This window comes from Ostrinia nubilalis, chromosome 27, assembly GCF_963855985.1.
Source record: "Ostrinia nubilalis chromosome 27, ilOstNubi1.1, whole genome shotgun sequence".
NCBI classification, from domain to species: Eukaryota; Metazoa; Arthropoda; class Insecta; order Lepidoptera; family Crambidae; genus Ostrinia; species Ostrinia nubilalis.
Genome location: NC_087114.1, coordinates 2704463 through 2722360, shown reverse-complemented (window position 1 = coordinate 2722360; position 17898 = coordinate 2704463). Strand labels below are relative to the sequence as shown.

Sequence of the window (17898 nt, the reverse complement as noted above, 5' to 3'; positions counted from 1 at the left end):
AGATTTACCTTGATCTGGCAGGTGGCAGAAGTGTTTTCTAAGGAAATTGGGCTTTCATCCCCAAGGGGGTTGTGATTTTAGGCAGGGGTTGAGATTTACCATGGTGTGGCAGGCGGCAGATTTTTTTACTAAGAAAGTTGGTTTTTCACTCCCAAGGGATGAAAGTAGGGGTTAAGATTTTTGGGCAGGAGTTGAAATTTAGCTTTGGCAGGCGGCAGAAATGTTTTCTAAGGAATTTGGGTTTTTATCTCCAAGGGGGTTGTGATTTTTAGGCAGGGGTTGAAATTTACTTTGGTCTTGCAGGTGGCAGAAGTGTTTTCTAAAGAATTTGGGTTTTCATCCCCAAGGGGGTTATGATTTTTAGGCAGGGGTTGAGATTTACCTTGATCTGGCAGGTGGCAGAAATGTTTTCTAAAGAATTTGGGTTTTCATCCCCAAGGGGGTTATGATTTTTAGGCAGGGGTTGAGATTTACCTTGATCTGGCAGGTGGCAGAAGTGTTTTCTAAGGAAATTGGGTTTTCATTCCCAAGGGGATTGTGATTTTTAAGCAGAGGTTGATATTTACCATGATCTGGCAGGCGGCAGAAGTGTTTTCTAAAGAATTTGGGTTTTCATCCTCAAGGGGATCATAATCATAATCATTTATTGCTTGTGATTTTTAGACAGAGGTTGAGATTTACCTTGATCTGGCAGGTGGCAGAAATGTTTTTTAAGGAATTTAGTTTTTTATCCCCACAAGGGATGAAATTAGGGGTTGAGATTTAACTTGTTTTGACAGGCGGCACAAATGTTTTGTAAGGCAGTTGGGTTTTCATCTCAAGGGGGTTGTGATTTTCAGGTTTTCAACCCCATCATGGGATGAAATAAGGGGTTGAGATTTACCTTAATCTGGCAGGCGGCTGCGTGCAACCGGTTGTGTTCTTCCGTCGCGAGGTAGGTCTCCACTTGGATGCGGAAGGGCACGCCTTTTTCGCCGCCATGTTTCTTGGCCGTGAACTCCGTGGATATGCAGTTCACCTGTGAGGGTTAGAATGTTATAGTTGATGGGTGTTTTACTAATCAAAGTAATAGTTGACCTAGTTCATAAGCTGAATCAAATGAGTATGAGTAATATCACAGAATAATAATTAATAAGTACTACGTACAGAAGTTTTACTTCGCGAAGGTATTTAAAAAAAATTATGCTCAATGTCATTAACAATATGGTGTAATTTTTTAGCTTGTCTCAAGAGTCAAGCAAGTTTGTCAGAAGTTTTGTTGACAAACGCCAGTGATCGGTACTGCGCCGAAGCTATAGGGCTGACTTCGGTAAAATGATGTGACGTGAGGTGCCAATCTGCAGAAAATGGCGGAGGAAATACATGATTTAGCATGAATTATCATGAATAATATTAACTACTTATTTACCTCTCAGTGTCTTCAGGCAACTTAAAAAAGTACATTCTGTGTTTTTATTATTATTTAGGCAGTTAAATACTGCACAGCATTTAGTACACCATTTTCTTTATTTTTTTCCATCATACACAAGAATACGCGTGCGTGAGTCAATGTTCGCTCGTATGTGAGGCCTTGTCGAATAGTACTCTTGTAGGGGGCAATCGTGCGTGTTTTGTTTTCGATGTAAACTCGCGGAGATGAACAGGCCTGGTAATATACATAGGGCCATCTCCGAGTAAAGTTCTAAGTAGTTACTAGGGATGTTATGGATATGTAGTTTCGGTTATGGATACGGTTACGGATATAGGAATAATATTATACCGGTTTCGGTTACGGTTACGGATATTTACGACTACGGATATCTGTGCTTTAGAATGCAATTTGCAATAGATGTCTAACACGGTTCATTCATGGCCGCACACTTTACATCGAATAAAAAGTAATAAAAAAATATAAATTGATACTAGATGGCATTATAAAAGTAAACCAGGCTGTTATACCATTACATATTATGCTACACAAAAAACCATTTAAACTGCCTACATCCGATACTATTCGAAACTTTTGAATTGGTTACGGTTTCGGATATTTTTTTATTTCGGATATTCGAAAGTTTTGGTCTCGGTTACGGATATCCATAACATCCCTGGTAGTTACTTCTTGTCAGTGTCATGGTTTCATTGCTTCTCGTGATTTTAAGGAACGATTAGCCTACTTGATATTTTACTCAGAGATGGCGAACGAGGTCCTTATACACTTTTGTTTATGATAATAGAAGATGGGAATTTTAAAAACTTTGTAATGTGACAAGAAAAACATCCATTGACCAGTACAAAAAGGTAGTGGATACTTTCGAGTCATATGGCATTTTATGAGTTGTCAAAACGCGACTCTCATAGATTTTGTATAGTAATGTGAAACAATAAAGTTACTAGTTCGACATTGATGTTAGCTAAGTGATTGGTTGACTGTATCGGAGCTTATAAGGTGGACCGACGACCTCATAAAGGTAGCAGGAAGGCGCTGGATGCAGGCTGCTACCAACCGGACGAATTTCGTACTCCTCCTATGTTCTTCTGATTAATTTCGTTGCGGGTCCAATGACAGTTTAACTTTCCCCCGGGACAAACTTGACCTTCATTGGTTGGGTTTTTGTAGCGGTCAAGCTGTAGCTCCTGGCTACACAGGAGTTGCAGCGGTGGGAACGAGAGGTGGGAATAGTCCCGTTACCAACCGGGCGATGGAATGGATGGATGGATGGAAATCATTGGGGGAGGCCTATGTTCATGAGTGGACGTTATGCGTCTGAAATGATGATGATTATACCTTGATGTAGACGCCGACGTCTTTGGTAGGGTCCCAGTAGACGTGTAAAGCGTTGAGCGCCGCCGGTTGCTCGACCCGAGTGACGCCGTAGGACAGAGGCACGTCCACCTGTAGGATTTATACAGGGTGTTAAAAAATCGAGCCTTTAACTCTAGGGGCTCCTTCACCATACATTTTAACTTTATTGTTCCGCCAGAGTAGAGTAGGATCACCTGAGGGCTTAGCGTTTTGTCGGCCGTTTGGTGTAGTGGTTCAGAACGGACTACTATGCCGAGAGATCCCAGGTTCGATTCCCGGCCGGGCAGAAATTGAAATGATGAATTTTAATTTCTGTGACGGGTCTGGGTGTGACTATGTATAATATTTATGTATTTAAAAAAAAAAGTATACAGGGTGTTAGGTATATGGGTATATGAGCCGACACTAGACCATGTTAACATGGTCATATAAATGGTATGGTGAAGTCAGAAATTTGATATCATCATTTTAATTTTTTTAATTTTCATATAAAATAAATTTTATAAAATCAGATTTGTATGAAAATAAAAATAATTAAAATGAAGATATCAATTTTCTGACTTTACCATACCATTTATATGCCCATGTTAACATGGGCTAGTGTCGGGTCATATACCCATTTACCTAACACCCTGTATAAGTAGTATATCCGTTAAGCTAGCACCCATAACACAAGCATTAAGTTGCTTACTTTGGGGCTAGCTGGCGCTGTGTAAAATTGTCCAAAGATTTATTTATTATTATTATTATTATAGTGTGAGTTTACATCAAATGTCGTCACAAGTGAGCGCGTTTAAAATTTTAGTTCTTGAAAGTGTCCGCTGTACAATCCGTCATACATTTAATTATTTTTTTAAGCGCTCACTAGTGACGACTTTTGATGTAAGAAGTGACTAAGGGCGTTTGTTAACGAGCTGGTTTCTATATGACGTTCATAAGTGCCTCCAGTGGTCAAAATTGAATAAAATGTTTTTGATTTTGATTTTTTTATTGATCCTGGTCCGGTGGCGGAAGTGCGTTTGTTAACGAGCTGGTTCTACATCATCAGGTATAACGAATATAAACTTTTAAAATCAAAATCAAGTGTCTTTATTTGTCTGGACTAATTAAATTAATATTTGCTAAATTGCTTTTTGCCCTATCAAATAATCCTAGGTAGAGTGGGTTAGTCCTATCCTTAGAGTACTATGAGAACCACAAGGCTGACTGCCAGAACTTTTGGAGTTTCAAAGGTTAACCCTTTGCCTGGTAATAACTGAATTGTTGCCACGATATTTTGAACTTTATTGGGATAGCATAAGGTTCAAAAAAATAAGTTACCTCAATGATCCTGTCTCCCGGTCGCTCGGCGTGCCACTGCGCTATCTGTTCCCTTTCCATGTACTGCAGCCGACGCTCGTGGAAGCATATCTTTATCACGCTCTGAAAATAAATAATTATACTCAAATGGAAATTGCAACTGTATACGATAAGGAAATAGAAAGAACTGTATGTAGATGTAAGGAAATGTAAAAGTCAATTTTAATATTGAAAGTATGGACTAAATTAATTTACCTACAAGGAAAAGATAAATAAAAGAAAAAGAAAATAAGATATCACCTTGATAGAAAATATCCTTGAAAAAGGAAATCAGGGGACAGAGAAAAAAAAAACTAGGTGGTCATTGTGCATTCATATTTATTATATTTTTGTCCTTAAGCTTGTATTTTGCATATAACTATTAGTTTATTTGGAAGTACACCACAGTTGTTCTCACCTTGAGAATCTTCCCCTTGTAGTGCGAGAGGTCTCCCAGTTTCTTCAGCTTGATCTCGTAGGGCTGGCCTTGGTTCAAGTACGTCAGGGTCTCTTCGTTCTGTTTGGTGGCTATCGAGGTTGCTGCTGCTAGCACGTATTGGAACCTGTGGGTAGGGAAATAGGGTCCAAATTACAATACCATTGATCCTGGTTGGGTTTTTATAGGCGGTCAAGCTGTAGATCCTGGCTACACAGGAGTTGCAGCGGTGGGAACGAGAGGTGGGAATAGTCCCGTATACCAATGATCCCCGACCCGTCTGGCCAGCGTGGGGAGTGTAGGACAAATCCTCCATTTGCCTCTGGTCAATTAGAGTCGTGCTCCTGCAGTGGATACTAAATGATCTGATGATTACTATACCAGATGTAGTGTATTGAGTTTACTATGGCGTATGTAAGGCAAGTCAGCACTCATGTTTCTATGTCCATGTCTCTAAAAATCAAACTTGAATGGGTTTTACTGTTTCGTCAGTTCCTATGGCCATCTTCCAGTTCCATCATTAGACCAGCTACCACCATCATTATAATTCATTGTTATCCGAATTGCAGTAATATCGTTTTAGCGCTCACCAAGATGGCGTCACTGTAAAATACGGTCAAATACCAGTGGTGCCAACTGCTAAGTATAAAAACAATAACCCTTATATACAGGGTGGAAGCGATAAGTGATCTCACTCGATTATTTCTAAACTATACAAAATATCGAAAAACTGCTGGTATGGAAGATGAAAACACTGTTTTTTGGATAGATTCAGTTTATTTTGTAACCTACTATGGATACCGTTGGATAGAGCTCGTAAAGCACTTTTAGGATCAGTAACCAGTTTTATATCTTGTATAATTTTTAATTTTATGAGGCTGTACAAAATGTATGGAAGCTGGAATCATTGAATTTTCGGATAGATCTGGTTTATTCTGTAACATATTATTGGTACCGTTTGAAAGAGGTCAGTAACTAGTTTTTTGATATCTTTAATCTTGTACAGTTTAGAAATAAACGAGTGAGATCACTTACCGTTTCCACCCTGTATGCAAAATTTCAGCTCAATAGACAAAGCTATATTATACCTGGTGTCATCCTTGAAGCTGGGCTCGGATCGCTGCTGCACAGGCGAGTGGAGGAAGCCTTCCAGCGAGCTCACTGGCGAGCAGATCAGCAACCCTGCGTCTGAGGGTAGAACAATAGGTGGTTGAGCGACGAGTCCTACAATAGACTACAGGAATTTATTATTATTCTTTACTTGGGAAACAATCAATCATTATAAGAATTAATTGATCCGTCTGCTCATTAGCCTCCTGTCACATAAAAAAAGAATGCCTTCAAACTAGATATACGTGGTGTGCGGCGCCGTTTAGTAGCATAAGGTCAAAAGCGCAAAATGACACATAGTCAAAAGCGCGGAAAGTCAAAGGCGCACAATGTCAAAAATATCATTAGTCCAGTCAATGAATGCTTTAACGACGGTGTAGAGCAGTCTTTCCCAAAGTGGGCGATAACGCCCCCTTGTGGGCACTGCAGGCTTAAAGAGTAAGAGAAAAACAGAAAAGATAAGAGGCGGTAAGAGACCCAGAAAACAAAATCAGGACGTTGTGTAGAGGCTTGGGAGGCGTCATCTACTAGGAGGACTCTTAGACATCGACTGAGCTCGACTCTTGACTACAAAAATGGGGGGCGCTAAAAAATAATTTATTCTCAAAGTGGGCAGTAGACTAAATAAGTTTGGGAACCACTGGTGTAGAGGGAAATGCGTGAAACAATTTCTGACTTCGGGACTTTATTTAGACCAGTTAGGAGGGGAATACCTATCGAGTATAGGATCGCAACTCAGCGATTTGTTGTCGTTGAAGTTTTGTTACGTCTTACGTGAATAAGGGCTATATTTCACCGGGACACCATAGCAGCGCAACCAGTCGCCGGCTACCAACAAAATGTATACAGCTCTATAGAGAGTTACTCACCTGGTGTCCGTTTGGTTGCGTAAAGCTGCATACATTTTGTTGGTAGCGGCGACTGGTTGCGCCGCCATGGTGTCCCGGTGAAATATAGCCCTTACGTGCACATAACGATAGTGTATGTCTGTCAAAACTTTTGAAAAACTAACAGTAGCGAGCCACCACACATGTAAAGCTCACTCGCCTTCGTGAACGCAACAACTATGTTATGTTTATTTACTTGTCTATACTCACTCTTGTTCTCCTGTCCGGTGGGCGAGTGGTAGCCATTCATGGGCATCATACCGCCCTGCATTGTGGGCTGGCATTGCATGCTTTCGGGGCTGCCTGTTGGACAAATAACAATGGATTCAGTCAATTGAAGAAGGTGGAAAAGCAGATTTATGTGTCATAGAAGCAATCTATGTAAGAAACTAGTCTTCTTTTTCTTCTTTTATTAATAATAATAATAATAATAATAATATTTCTTTATTGCACAAAACTTTTACAATGGAAGTAACACAATTTAAATTTAAATATAAATAGTGCATTGCTGAAGGAGACACAGAGTAAATATACAGAGGTTTCCAAACTAGGCCAAGCCTGTATCTTGGAAAACCAATAAAATTAAGTGTGTAACTTGCAGAGAAAAGGAAAACCAGTACAACAATGCAATTTCTGGTGCAAAAGAAACATCATGAGTTGCCTAAAAACATCAATTTATCAGGTTTTCTGTACTTAAATAATCCAGCGAGAGTAACCACTTGCTTAGGGCTATCTTTGCTTCCGAAACAGAACAAGATTTTATATTACAAGAGCTTGCTGCCTTATTATAAATACGCGCCTTAACATAGTCACCAAATCTGCTTGCAAATCGAGAATTTACGGAGGGAGTGGGGATTTTGAATACGCGCTTTTTAATGAGAGTATTGTATTCATCAGATGAGATTAATCGTTTGTGGGCAATCAGGGTGGTTTTAAGGATGAACAACTGACGCACTGTAAGAACCTGAGCCTCCCTATAGAGATCCGTTGTAGGGTATCTAAAAGGTTTCTTGAGCATTATTTTTAAAATGGATCTGTTTGCTCGTTCAGCTACCAGGAGTGAAGTCTTGGCAGCACTGCCCCAGACTGAGACACAGTAACCAATCAAAGACACGATGAGCGCTTTGTAAATAATAATCAGTAACTCGAAGTTGGCTGTATCTCTAAGCTTCCTGAAAATACCTGATAGCTTTCTCAGACGTTTAGCCAGCTGCTGGATATGGATTTTGAAGTTAAGATGCTCGTCTATCATTACTCCCAGGTATTTTGTGACTTTGATACGGCTAATGTAGTTACAAGTGCAACTTTGAGATGAGGACAGATCGCAAGAATGTATTACTAGTTTGTTTTCGGGATTAGGACTGGACGCTGCCGTTTTATGAAAACAGATGAAGTTAGTTTTAGAGTGATTTAGGGTAAGTAGGTTATATTTAAGCCATTTACAAATTAAGGACATTCCGAGCTCAGCAGAGTGAAGTGTGGAGGACCAATTATTACCATTGAACAGAACAACAGTGTCGTCTGCGTAGCATATCACCTCGGCATTTAAAAGGGGTAGATCATGAATATCATTCATGTATATAATGAAAAGGGTGGGGCCAAGTATGCTACCCTGGGGTACGCCGAAATGTATAGGTAGAGAATCACTTCTTAGTTGGCCTACCCTGGTAAATTGTTGCCTATCCGAAAGGTAACTTTTAAACCAATCCAGCGCAAGGCCCCTCACACCCAAGCCCTCCAATTTACGGTACAGTATTTTTGTGGACACGGTGTCGAAAGCCTTGGCCAAATCCATGAAAACCCCTACACATTGCTGGCCCTTATCCAGGGAGCCAGAGACAATCTCAGTGAGTAACGTGACAGCGTCTTCGGTTGATTTGTGGCGTCTGAATCCGAATTGTCTTGGGGATAGTAACTCGTTTTGCTCAATGAACCTGGTCAGGCGGTTATTGACAATTTTCTCCAGCATCTTGGAGAAGACACAGAGTAACGAGATAGGTCTGTAATTACCCGGTTTATCTTTAGGACCGTCTTTGTAAATAGGAGTTACCAGAGCAATCTTCCAGGATGCAGGAAAGCAGCCAGTTCCCAAACTCAAGTTGAATATGTGTTCTAAGGGTGCACAGATAATACTTCTAGCACATTTAACAAGAGCGGTACTGACTTCGTCTACTCCGGGCGCACTGTCAATTTTTAGTTGGGCAATCATATCAAGTATTTCATCTTGATCAGTTGGGTCGATGAAGAAGGAGTGTGCAGGTGAGTGTGTGTGCTTAACACTGGAAGCTAGATGGTCTTCAGTTTCTCCAGTCTGAGACATTATGTTATTTGCCAGTGACTGACCGACGCCGGAGAAGAAAGCATTACATTCGTTTAAGGAAACCATAGGGTTATTTTTATCTGAAATTAGGTCGTTCGATTGCTGATTAAGTTTAGAGTTGTAAGTTTTCTTTATAGATTTCCAGAGAAGCCTAGAATCTTTGCTGTTTTTTAAGAGTTCTTCCCTTTCATAAGCTAGCTTTACCTTTCTTATTATGTCAACGTAGAAGTTTCTATACCTACGATATGAAATACTTAAGATTTCATCATTTGGGTTTTGTTTAAGTTTAGCGTGGAGCCTATCCTTGTGCCGTGAGCACCTAAGCAGGCCGGGGGTCATCCACGGCCTGATGACGAATCTCGAACGACTCAATTTAACTGTTTTGGAGTTCAGTTTAATTGATTCATTGATCTTTGCCATGAACGCATCCACAGCTTCATTAACGTTAGTCATAGAATATAATGGGTTCCAGTCTACTTCCTCCAAGTATTTGCAAACTCCGGTGTAGTCTGTAATAGTTCTAAACCTGGCTTGACCATTGCTGGGATGCTTGGATTTGGTTGTGAGAGCAAGCATGGCGATCCTGTGGTCAGTGATATCAGCGTCGCATACAACACCGATGGCTTTGGTTTTTGTTTTAACGAAGATGTGATCGAGACAGGCATCTAATCGAGTAGGTTTTGTGATAGCAGGTTCCAGACCATGCTCTGTGTAGCAGCACAGGTAATCAGTTGATTCTGAACCGAGGATGTCGATGTTAATATCACCGGCCACAATGATGCACCGCTGGTCTTTCGTAGTACCGAGAAGTTCGTCCAGTGAGAACAGAAAGTTATTAATGTTTCTGAAGGATGGCGATCTATATATTCCTAGGATTGTAAACTGATTGTCAATGGTTATTGATAGACAACATGCCTCACTGAAAAATGGCTCCATCACTACAGCAGGCCATGTGGACTTAACAAATGCAACTACACCTCCATTTTGGTTAATATGGCGATGAACTTGTGTTTTTACATCATACGGCACACTTTTCCGCCAATATCACGTGCGCAGCTTTTACACGGTGTAGTTAAGAAACTAGTCAGTTAAAATATATTTTATGAACTGTCAAAAAGTCCGATTTCAGGGCTTCAGTAGCCCATATAATAATATGAGAATAAACCATAATCTTATGTATGGACTTATCCTCTAGAATCGATAAAAATATGTCGTGGCGCGCATTCTAGGCTAGCGCATAATGAAGTCCATAATCGAGTGCCTGAAGAATAGATATAACTAACATATTATGATGTGACAGAGCATTCAGTCTACATATATTTGATGTACTTAAATTTGACTATTCTTACCGTTAGATACCTAATTCCTGGCAATAAGTGGTGACTGAGTTTGTTCCGGCATTTCTTCTCAGCACTTGCCATATGTTTGTCTCGAAGCGCTGGTAGGGCCCAAAAGATAAGGAGACATGTAAAGTGCCCCATAAGGGCTACCTTTTCTTTTTTTATTATTTTCTATTGACGTTCATAAGTGCCACTTGTGATCTAAACTGAATAAATATTTTTGATTTTGATACAAATCTAAAGCACATCTGCAGTCTCAGTTCTCACTAACGTTTAACGTCTCAAACGCTCTCTTATCTCAGGAACTGACTCGATCAGTTATGAGCTAGATCTATAGGTTAGGGTTATACCAACCGTGCTGCTGCATCATCACGTTATGCGGCGGCGATTGCTGGCAGCCATCGTCCATGCCTTCGCGGTTGGATCCGTCCACCACCATGCCGGTCATCTGTGGAGAAATAAGTTGTAGATAGCGCAGTTTAGGAGGTCCCAAGGTCGATACTACTTCTGCTCGGTTTAGTTTCTTAATAGCACCTGGTGTAAAGTGAGATGCAGTCTAAAGTACCTACGGTCGCCGTGCACGTAGAATTTCGTCCAATGACCCCAAGCTACCCATCCTTATCACTCGCGCGCAATTACATTGCTGTCGCGCTCGCACTCTCACTGCGGCTGCCCGTCGCACAGTCGCGACAGCTTGGGGTCATTGGACGAAATTCTACGTGCTCGGCGACCGGACTATAGGATGGTACATGTCTGCCCTGTAAGTGCCTATTCACTCTCGCCTTAAACAGGCAGCAGGCAGAATTTCAGTCCCTAGTTCTTCGCATTATAAAAGAGTTATCGAAACGCTTAGTGCGAGCTGGTGGAATGTCCACAATGTAGGGATGGTACGTCACCGTAACAACAAAGGTGACAGCATTGTCTTTTGGCAGTTGGGGGTTAGATTGGGCCCGAAACGATCGCGGGTCTAATGACAGTTTAACTTTCCCCCAGGACAAACTCGACCTTCACTGGTTGGGTTATTGGCGGTCAAGCCGTAGATTCTGGCTACACAGGAGTCGCAGCGGTGGGAACTAGAGGTGGGAATTACGGCGGCCAGGGGCGCCGCTGCGGCGACAGCACGGCGCCGGTGGGCGACAGCACGGCGCCGGTGGGCGACTGCGCCTCCTGCTTGAAGACAGCAAGCGTCGGCAGCAAGACTAGAGCAGGCTACAGTCTAGTGTCTCACCTGCCACTCGTTTTACATGTTTAGGAGCTCTAAGCTTAATGGTGACAGTGTTTTTGTGTGTCGGCTGCCTCCCCGCTGCAGTGACAAGATGGGGCCGGAAGAAAACCCATCACAAGCATCAATCTAAAATCTATCTAAAATTCTAAGCTTAATCGAATATACCTACCGCTAAGAGAGATAGCTTCTATTTGAAGGCTTAGACAGCCATTTGAAGGCTTAGTCTATGGGCGACGGTAATCACTTACCATCAGGTGATCCGTCTGCTCGTTTGCCTCTTGTCACATAAAAAAAGCCAGTGTCGGCAATGAGAGCAGCAGAGCACTCTACAGACTAGTGTCTCACCTGACGTTCCTCGGGGCGCCAAAGTGTTAGAGGATCTAAGTTTAAATAATGTATAGAGATTAGTGTCTCAAGGGCGTCTGGACAGCCGGAGCCGCTGCGGTGACAAGATGGCGCCAGAATTAAACCTCAATCTAGTATTTAGGGGCTTTTTTACGCGTGCCGACGAGGCCGAGTGTGGGCTTTGCGAAGCCCAGGCTCGTCCGCGTCGGTCGCAGACCGACGTTCGCGATCGGGCCGTATCGAGCGCATAAGGCGCCCGATCAGTGGCGAACCCAACTAGAGGGTTGCCCACCGCGGTGTTGGACCAAAGTCCAGCCTACGGCGGGCTCACTCTAGTGGGCCCGATCGAGGGGACTACGGACGCGGCCTGAGGGCGCCACGTTAGGCTCGGACCTCGGCTCAGGCCGTGTCCGGGAGACGGATTGGGGGTGCAAGTGCAACTATGCGTAGTGTGTAAAACCTGGTCCGTGAGCACGTAGAATCCCGTCCAATGACCCCAAGCTGCCCATCCTTGTCGCTCGCACGTAATTATGTTGCTGTCGCGACGTTGCGACTGGCACCCGCAGTGAGTGTGCGAACGCGATAGCAATATAATTACGCGCGAGCGATAAGGATGGGTAGCTTGGGGTCATTGGACAAAATTCTACGTGCTCACGGACCAGGCTTTAGATGATTATTCTTACCTGTCGTTCGTCAGGGCGCCGGGGCGGCCATTGGCGCCGCTGGGGCGACAGCACGGCGCCGGTGGGCGACGGCGCCTCCTGCTTGAAGACAGCCAGCGTCGGCAGCGACAGCAGCGCGTCGCTGTAATTCGGACTACTGCTGTTAGTTTTGTTGATAGAATACTTATTGTAATTTGTAAGGTGGCGGGTTCGAACCAGGGATGTTATGGATATCCGAAACTATCGGATATCCGAAATAAAAAAATATCCGTAACCGAAACCGATTCAAAAGTTTCGGATAAAGGTTTTCTTTTTAAATCTTAATATTTTTCTAATATTTGTTACTTGTTTGGCATGCCTGTTTTACCTTTATCATGGGTGTCGTCATAGACATAAAATGGTTATGTGGGTCGCGCAGTATCTTGCTATTTGAATTTTACCTTTTTAAAATTCTAATATCCGTAACTGAAATTATCCGAAACTTTCGGATAATCTAAAATGATTTTATATCCGTAACCGTAACCGAAACCGGTATAATATCATTCAAATATCCGTAACCGTATCCATAACCGAAACTACATATCCATAACCGAAACTGCATATCCATAACATCCCTAGTTCGAACCCGCGTGGCTTCAAAACCAAAAAAACTTTAATTCATTCTATAAAATATAAGTAACATTTTTACGCTAAAATGGCCCATGTGACACTTATTAAATGATATCTTCTTTAGTAAACATTTAAACGATTTTCACTCCAAGTCGCATTATCATTAATAATGATAATATGATGTCTGGTTTATAAATAGTAGTTATCAAAGTCCTCTACTTCTGTGTACTGTGTACTAAAGCCTGGTCCGTGAGCACGTAGAATTTTGTCCAATGACCCCAAGCTGCTCGCGCGTAATTATGTTGTTGTCACGCTCGCACACTCACTGCGGACGCCCGTCGCACAGTCGCGACAGCAATATAATAACGCGCGAGCGATAAGGATGGGTAGCTTGGGGTCATTGGACAAAATTCTACGTGCTCACGGACCAGGCTTTAGACAGGGTGTCTTGAACTGAATTTAGGACACCCTGTCTAGTACAGTCAGTTTCACATAGTTCGTGACACCCAAAATAGCCAAACACGTCTTTATTACAATTGGAATAAGGTTATGTTGTCAACTTATTGGCCACTGTGGGTGTCACGAACTATTTGACGTTGCTGTACATAGTATCCGTCCGTACATCATCTCCATAACATACAATAAAAGGCATAAGCAAGCTTACTTCATTCATGGACAGTTCCCCTGGCAGGTCGAGGTCGTTGACCTGCCAGCCAGGGTGTCCCAAAAAGTAGTGTCAAGCCGAAGCCCAGAGGTAGAGCATCACTAGGGCTACCCAAAGTACAAAGTAAACAAGTAGAGCATCACTAGGGCTACCCAAAGTACAAAGTAAGCAAGTAGAGCATCACTAGGGCTACCCAAAGTACAAAGTAAACAAGTAGAGCATCACTAGGGCTACCCAAAGTACAAAGTAAACAAGTAGAGCATCACTAGGGCTACCCAAAGTACAAAGTAAACAAGTAGAGCATCACTAGGGCTACCCAAAGTACAAAGTAAGCAAGTAGAGCATCACTAGGGCTACCCAAAGTACCTACCGTGACTTATGATAGTTTTTGAGTTACGATTTTTTTTTACAAAATAAAGGATTTTAGTTTACATTCGTGTTATGGATGTAAATACTTCTGATCAGCTAGGCCTAGTATTCATCTAATAATAATAAAATCAGACGTGTTACACGTGTACCTTAACTATTCGCGTCACAGTAAACCAAAAAAGTACCTAAGCATAGAAATTTAAAACAATCATAACTCGAAAACTATCAAAAATCGCGGAATATACATGGGGGTGATTCGGATAGCTCTAGTGAGTGATGCTCTACCTCTGGGCTTCAGCTAGACACTACTTTTTGGGACACCCTGTATAATACGGCAAAATAGCCTCTATCCCAACGCAATAAACAAGGATATTATTAATGAGCAAACTTACTTCATGGACATTTCCCCTGGCAGGTTCAGGTCGAGGTGGTTGACCTGCCAGCCAGGGGGCATGGTGGGAGGACGACTTAAGCGCTAGACATACAGGGTGTGGTTTTATAAAACAACGCGCATCTCAGGGGTGGTAGTACACATGAAAGTAATACAAGAAAAATGTAAATAAAATTTTAACTTCTTTATTAGTAAAAAACCTTGTTCAAACGTCTTTTAAAACTTTCGAGACGGCGCTTGTTACCGCCCGCACCACCCACGCGTACCCTGCTAAACCACCGAGCATATGCGACCGTCGCCCCGGGAGAGCGGTAGCTCGCCCGCGTAATAATACAATTTTCCTGATTTCATGGATTATTCCATGAACATTTATTTTACTTTTTTTTTTGGCGTCAATGTCGTGTATACTACCACCCCTGAGATGAGCGTTGTTTTACAATACCACACCCTGTATAAAACGGCAAAATAGCCTCTATCCCAACGCAATAAACAAGGATATTAATGAGCAAACTTACTTCATAGACAGTTCCCCTGGCAGGTCGAGGTCGAGGTCGTTGACCTGCCATCCCGGGGACATATGGGAGGACGACGAGCTGGTCCCGCTGCCGCCCATGTCGCCAAGGGCCGCTGGAAGAGGAGAACAGAGGGTTAGAATGACGTAGGTATTGCTTAAGGATCTTGGAGAGGCAAACTAGAGCAGATATTAATGTATTCTTCCAATCCCTGATTTTTAAGTGACCCCTATGAAAATAAAATTCTTGTTATGTGTTACCATAGAGATGCCATCTAATGCACTGAGTTCGAAACCCACTGTCGCATTAGAAATTCACACACACAAACTAACCAAAATATGTATGTGCTCATTATCCGGTATCAGTACTCAAAGTCCGAATAATCTTTAGTACTATGCAAGCAATGTAAACTGTTAACATTATGATGTCGCTGCTGTTTTCATTGCTGTCACGAGCAATATGTTCTGTTTTTGGGCTTATTACTGCGACATCGGCCCCGCCCCCTTTTCACATCTCCCTTTAGTTTCAGTGATCTGTGGGTCACTTAAAAATTAGGGATTGATGGTGAGAACGGGCATAAGCCGCATGTCCACTGGAGGCAGGAGGCAGCCTCGGGCTGAGCTGCTGCCTCGTCTCGAGCGACAAAATGTGTCTATAGTGGAGGTCTGGCTTAACATTATCGCCAGCGTATAGCATTCAACTGTTTGGTATAAGCAGTCTATATGAGACCCATGGGTGTACCAAAATCATGGACCCTTACATACCTACCATATGTTTGGTCTATGCATAGGGAGCCCTGCCAAACGATATGTTGCGTAACGACCCCTCTCGCTGGCCCAGAAGTTGGGTCTCATGTGCCATAACAGCGTATTACACTTGAAAATTGATTATTTTAAAGTCTTTAAAGAAGTTTTGTAAATTGTAGTGCACAAATGAAATAGTAACTAGTAACGTCTTCAGCTAAGGTTATTAATATAATATGCTCATGTTACGAGTAGGTTTATCATAAGTCTAGCGATCGACGGGGATCGAACTATCGCCAGTCCGACACTGAATCAAAACTATTGAGCAATTTCGTCCAAATCTTCACTATGCAAGTCTCATTTGGGAATCAAACTCCGAACCTGGCTTAATAATAGAAAACAGAAATATTTTTTTTCCACAATGAGGAAGCTCTTGGCCTGTATCTCACCTGATGGTAAGTGATGATCAGGCCGAAGGTGGAAGCGAGCTTCACCCGGAGTCATCAACCACAGAGGAACTGGCTATCTCTCTCTATCTCTAACTGCCGGAACACAACAATGCTGTTAACATTGTTGTTATGGCGACAGACTTTATAGGTGAGATGGTGGTAGCTAGCCAGGCGGACTTGGAACAAGCCATACCACCAACCAAACCGAACAGAAATTCTGCCCCCACTGGGAATCGAACCCGGGACCTCTGCGTCTGAAGCAGGTGGTCTAACCACTAGACCACAGAGGCGGTTAAGTGAATCAATTAAGCCTTAGCCGTTTCCAAAGTGTCTACTTAAATAGAACCATCTTCACTATCCATTTAACCCTTAACTCTAACCCCTCAGCACACAAGTAAATGGAGTTATTAAGTGCGCAAATATTGAACCGTGTGGACCATCAGAACTTGAATTATCTTGAACAAACAGGTTTATCTAGGGTCAGGCCATATTGGCGGGTAACCAATGTATTCTGGATACGCGTTATCAACGTCTGGCTTGTTGTTATTGTAGAATAAGAAATGTGTTTCGAGATTTATTCTTCCTTCATAATCCAGACTTACGTCCGTATTTACAAACGATGCTTGCTTATGTGAAGCAGCAAATCGAACGCACAGCGTTGAATAGAGCTGTGATTGGTTTGTGTCACCCTTTGCGTCCAGGCACTGTGAGACCTCATAGTAATGTTTGTAAATGTCTCTTCTCGAGGGTTGTGTTGATGTTTGCAATAGCCCATTAAAATTTAGACAAATAGACCCCATAGTTATTATAAAAACTTTCAAAGAACTAAATATAAAAAAGACAGAGGATATATGGGGCATATCAACAGACATAATAAAACCCATCATTCCTCTTATAGCTCCCCATTTAGCTCATATCTTTAATGAATGTATTAACGAAGGTCAGTTCCCTACCCTGATGAAACATAGTAAAATCATACCATTATTTAAAGCAGGAGACAAAAGTGACCCATCCAACTTTAGACCTATATCGATACTACCTGCGCTCAGTAAAATATTTGAAAAAATTATTTTCAATCAACTACTGTCTCATTTTAACTTAAATAAACTGTTTCATGAAAAACAATATGGGTTCACAAAAGGGAAAAGTACGACCGATGCAGGGGTTGCTCTTATCAAACACATTTTCGATGCTTGGCAGGAGAAAAAAGATGCTATTGGTGTATTTTGTGACTTATCGAAGGCGTTTGACTGTGTTGATCATCAAACTCTGTTATTTAAGCTAGAACATTATGGCGTATCAGGCAAGGCCTTAAGCCTATTACACTCTTACCTCTCAGACAGATTACAAAAAGTAAATATTCACGGAACTAACTCTTCGGGCGCCCCCCTAAAAATGGGAGTGCCCCAAGGCTCAATACTGGGACCATTGCTCTTTCTGATTTATATAAATGATCTACCTTTTTATTCAAAGGACCTTTGTGAGATAGTATTATTTGCTGATGACACTTCTTTAATTTTTAAAACTGACAGGCGTCAGGAAATATTTGACGACGTGAATAATGCTCTTTCCAAAGTATTAGACTGGTTTACAACTAATAATTTGCTATTAAACGCAAAAAAAACTAAATGTTTAAAATTCACTATGCCTAATGTCAAACAAGTTAATACTAATATTACAGCAAATAATGAACGCATTGAACTGATAAACTCTACT

General features: G+C 42.0%; 1 protein-coding gene across 3 annotated transcripts in view; it reads right to left on the bottom strand.

The window, feature by feature from the left end:
- Positions 1-15100, bottom strand: part of LOC135085000 (transcription factor CP2-like protein 1) — a 47294-nt gene extending 32194 nt beyond the window's left edge. For 2 of the 3 annotated variants that reach the window (XM_063979774.1, XM_063979776.1), the window contains exons 1-9: positions 14994-15100; positions 12467-12599; positions 10568-10661; positions 6764-6856; positions 5645-5744; positions 4539-4683; positions 4103-4204; positions 2765-2872; positions 884-1018 (exon numbers count right to left, since the gene is read on the bottom strand). In XM_063979774.1, coding sequence (XP_063835844.1) covers positions 884-1018; positions 2765-2872; positions 4103-4204; positions 4539-4683; positions 5645-5744; positions 6764-6856; positions 10568-10661; positions 12467-12599; positions 14994-15091 — 1008 coding nt within the window. In that variant the 5' untranslated portion in view covers positions 15092-15100. The remainder of the gene's footprint in view (positions 1-883; positions 1019-2764; positions 2873-4102; positions 4205-4538; positions 4684-5644; positions 5745-6763; positions 6857-10567; positions 10662-12466; positions 12600-14993) is intronic. The other variant, XM_063979775.1, reaches the window with a different exon arrangement.
- Between the last annotated feature and the right edge of the window lie 2798 nt (positions 15101-17898).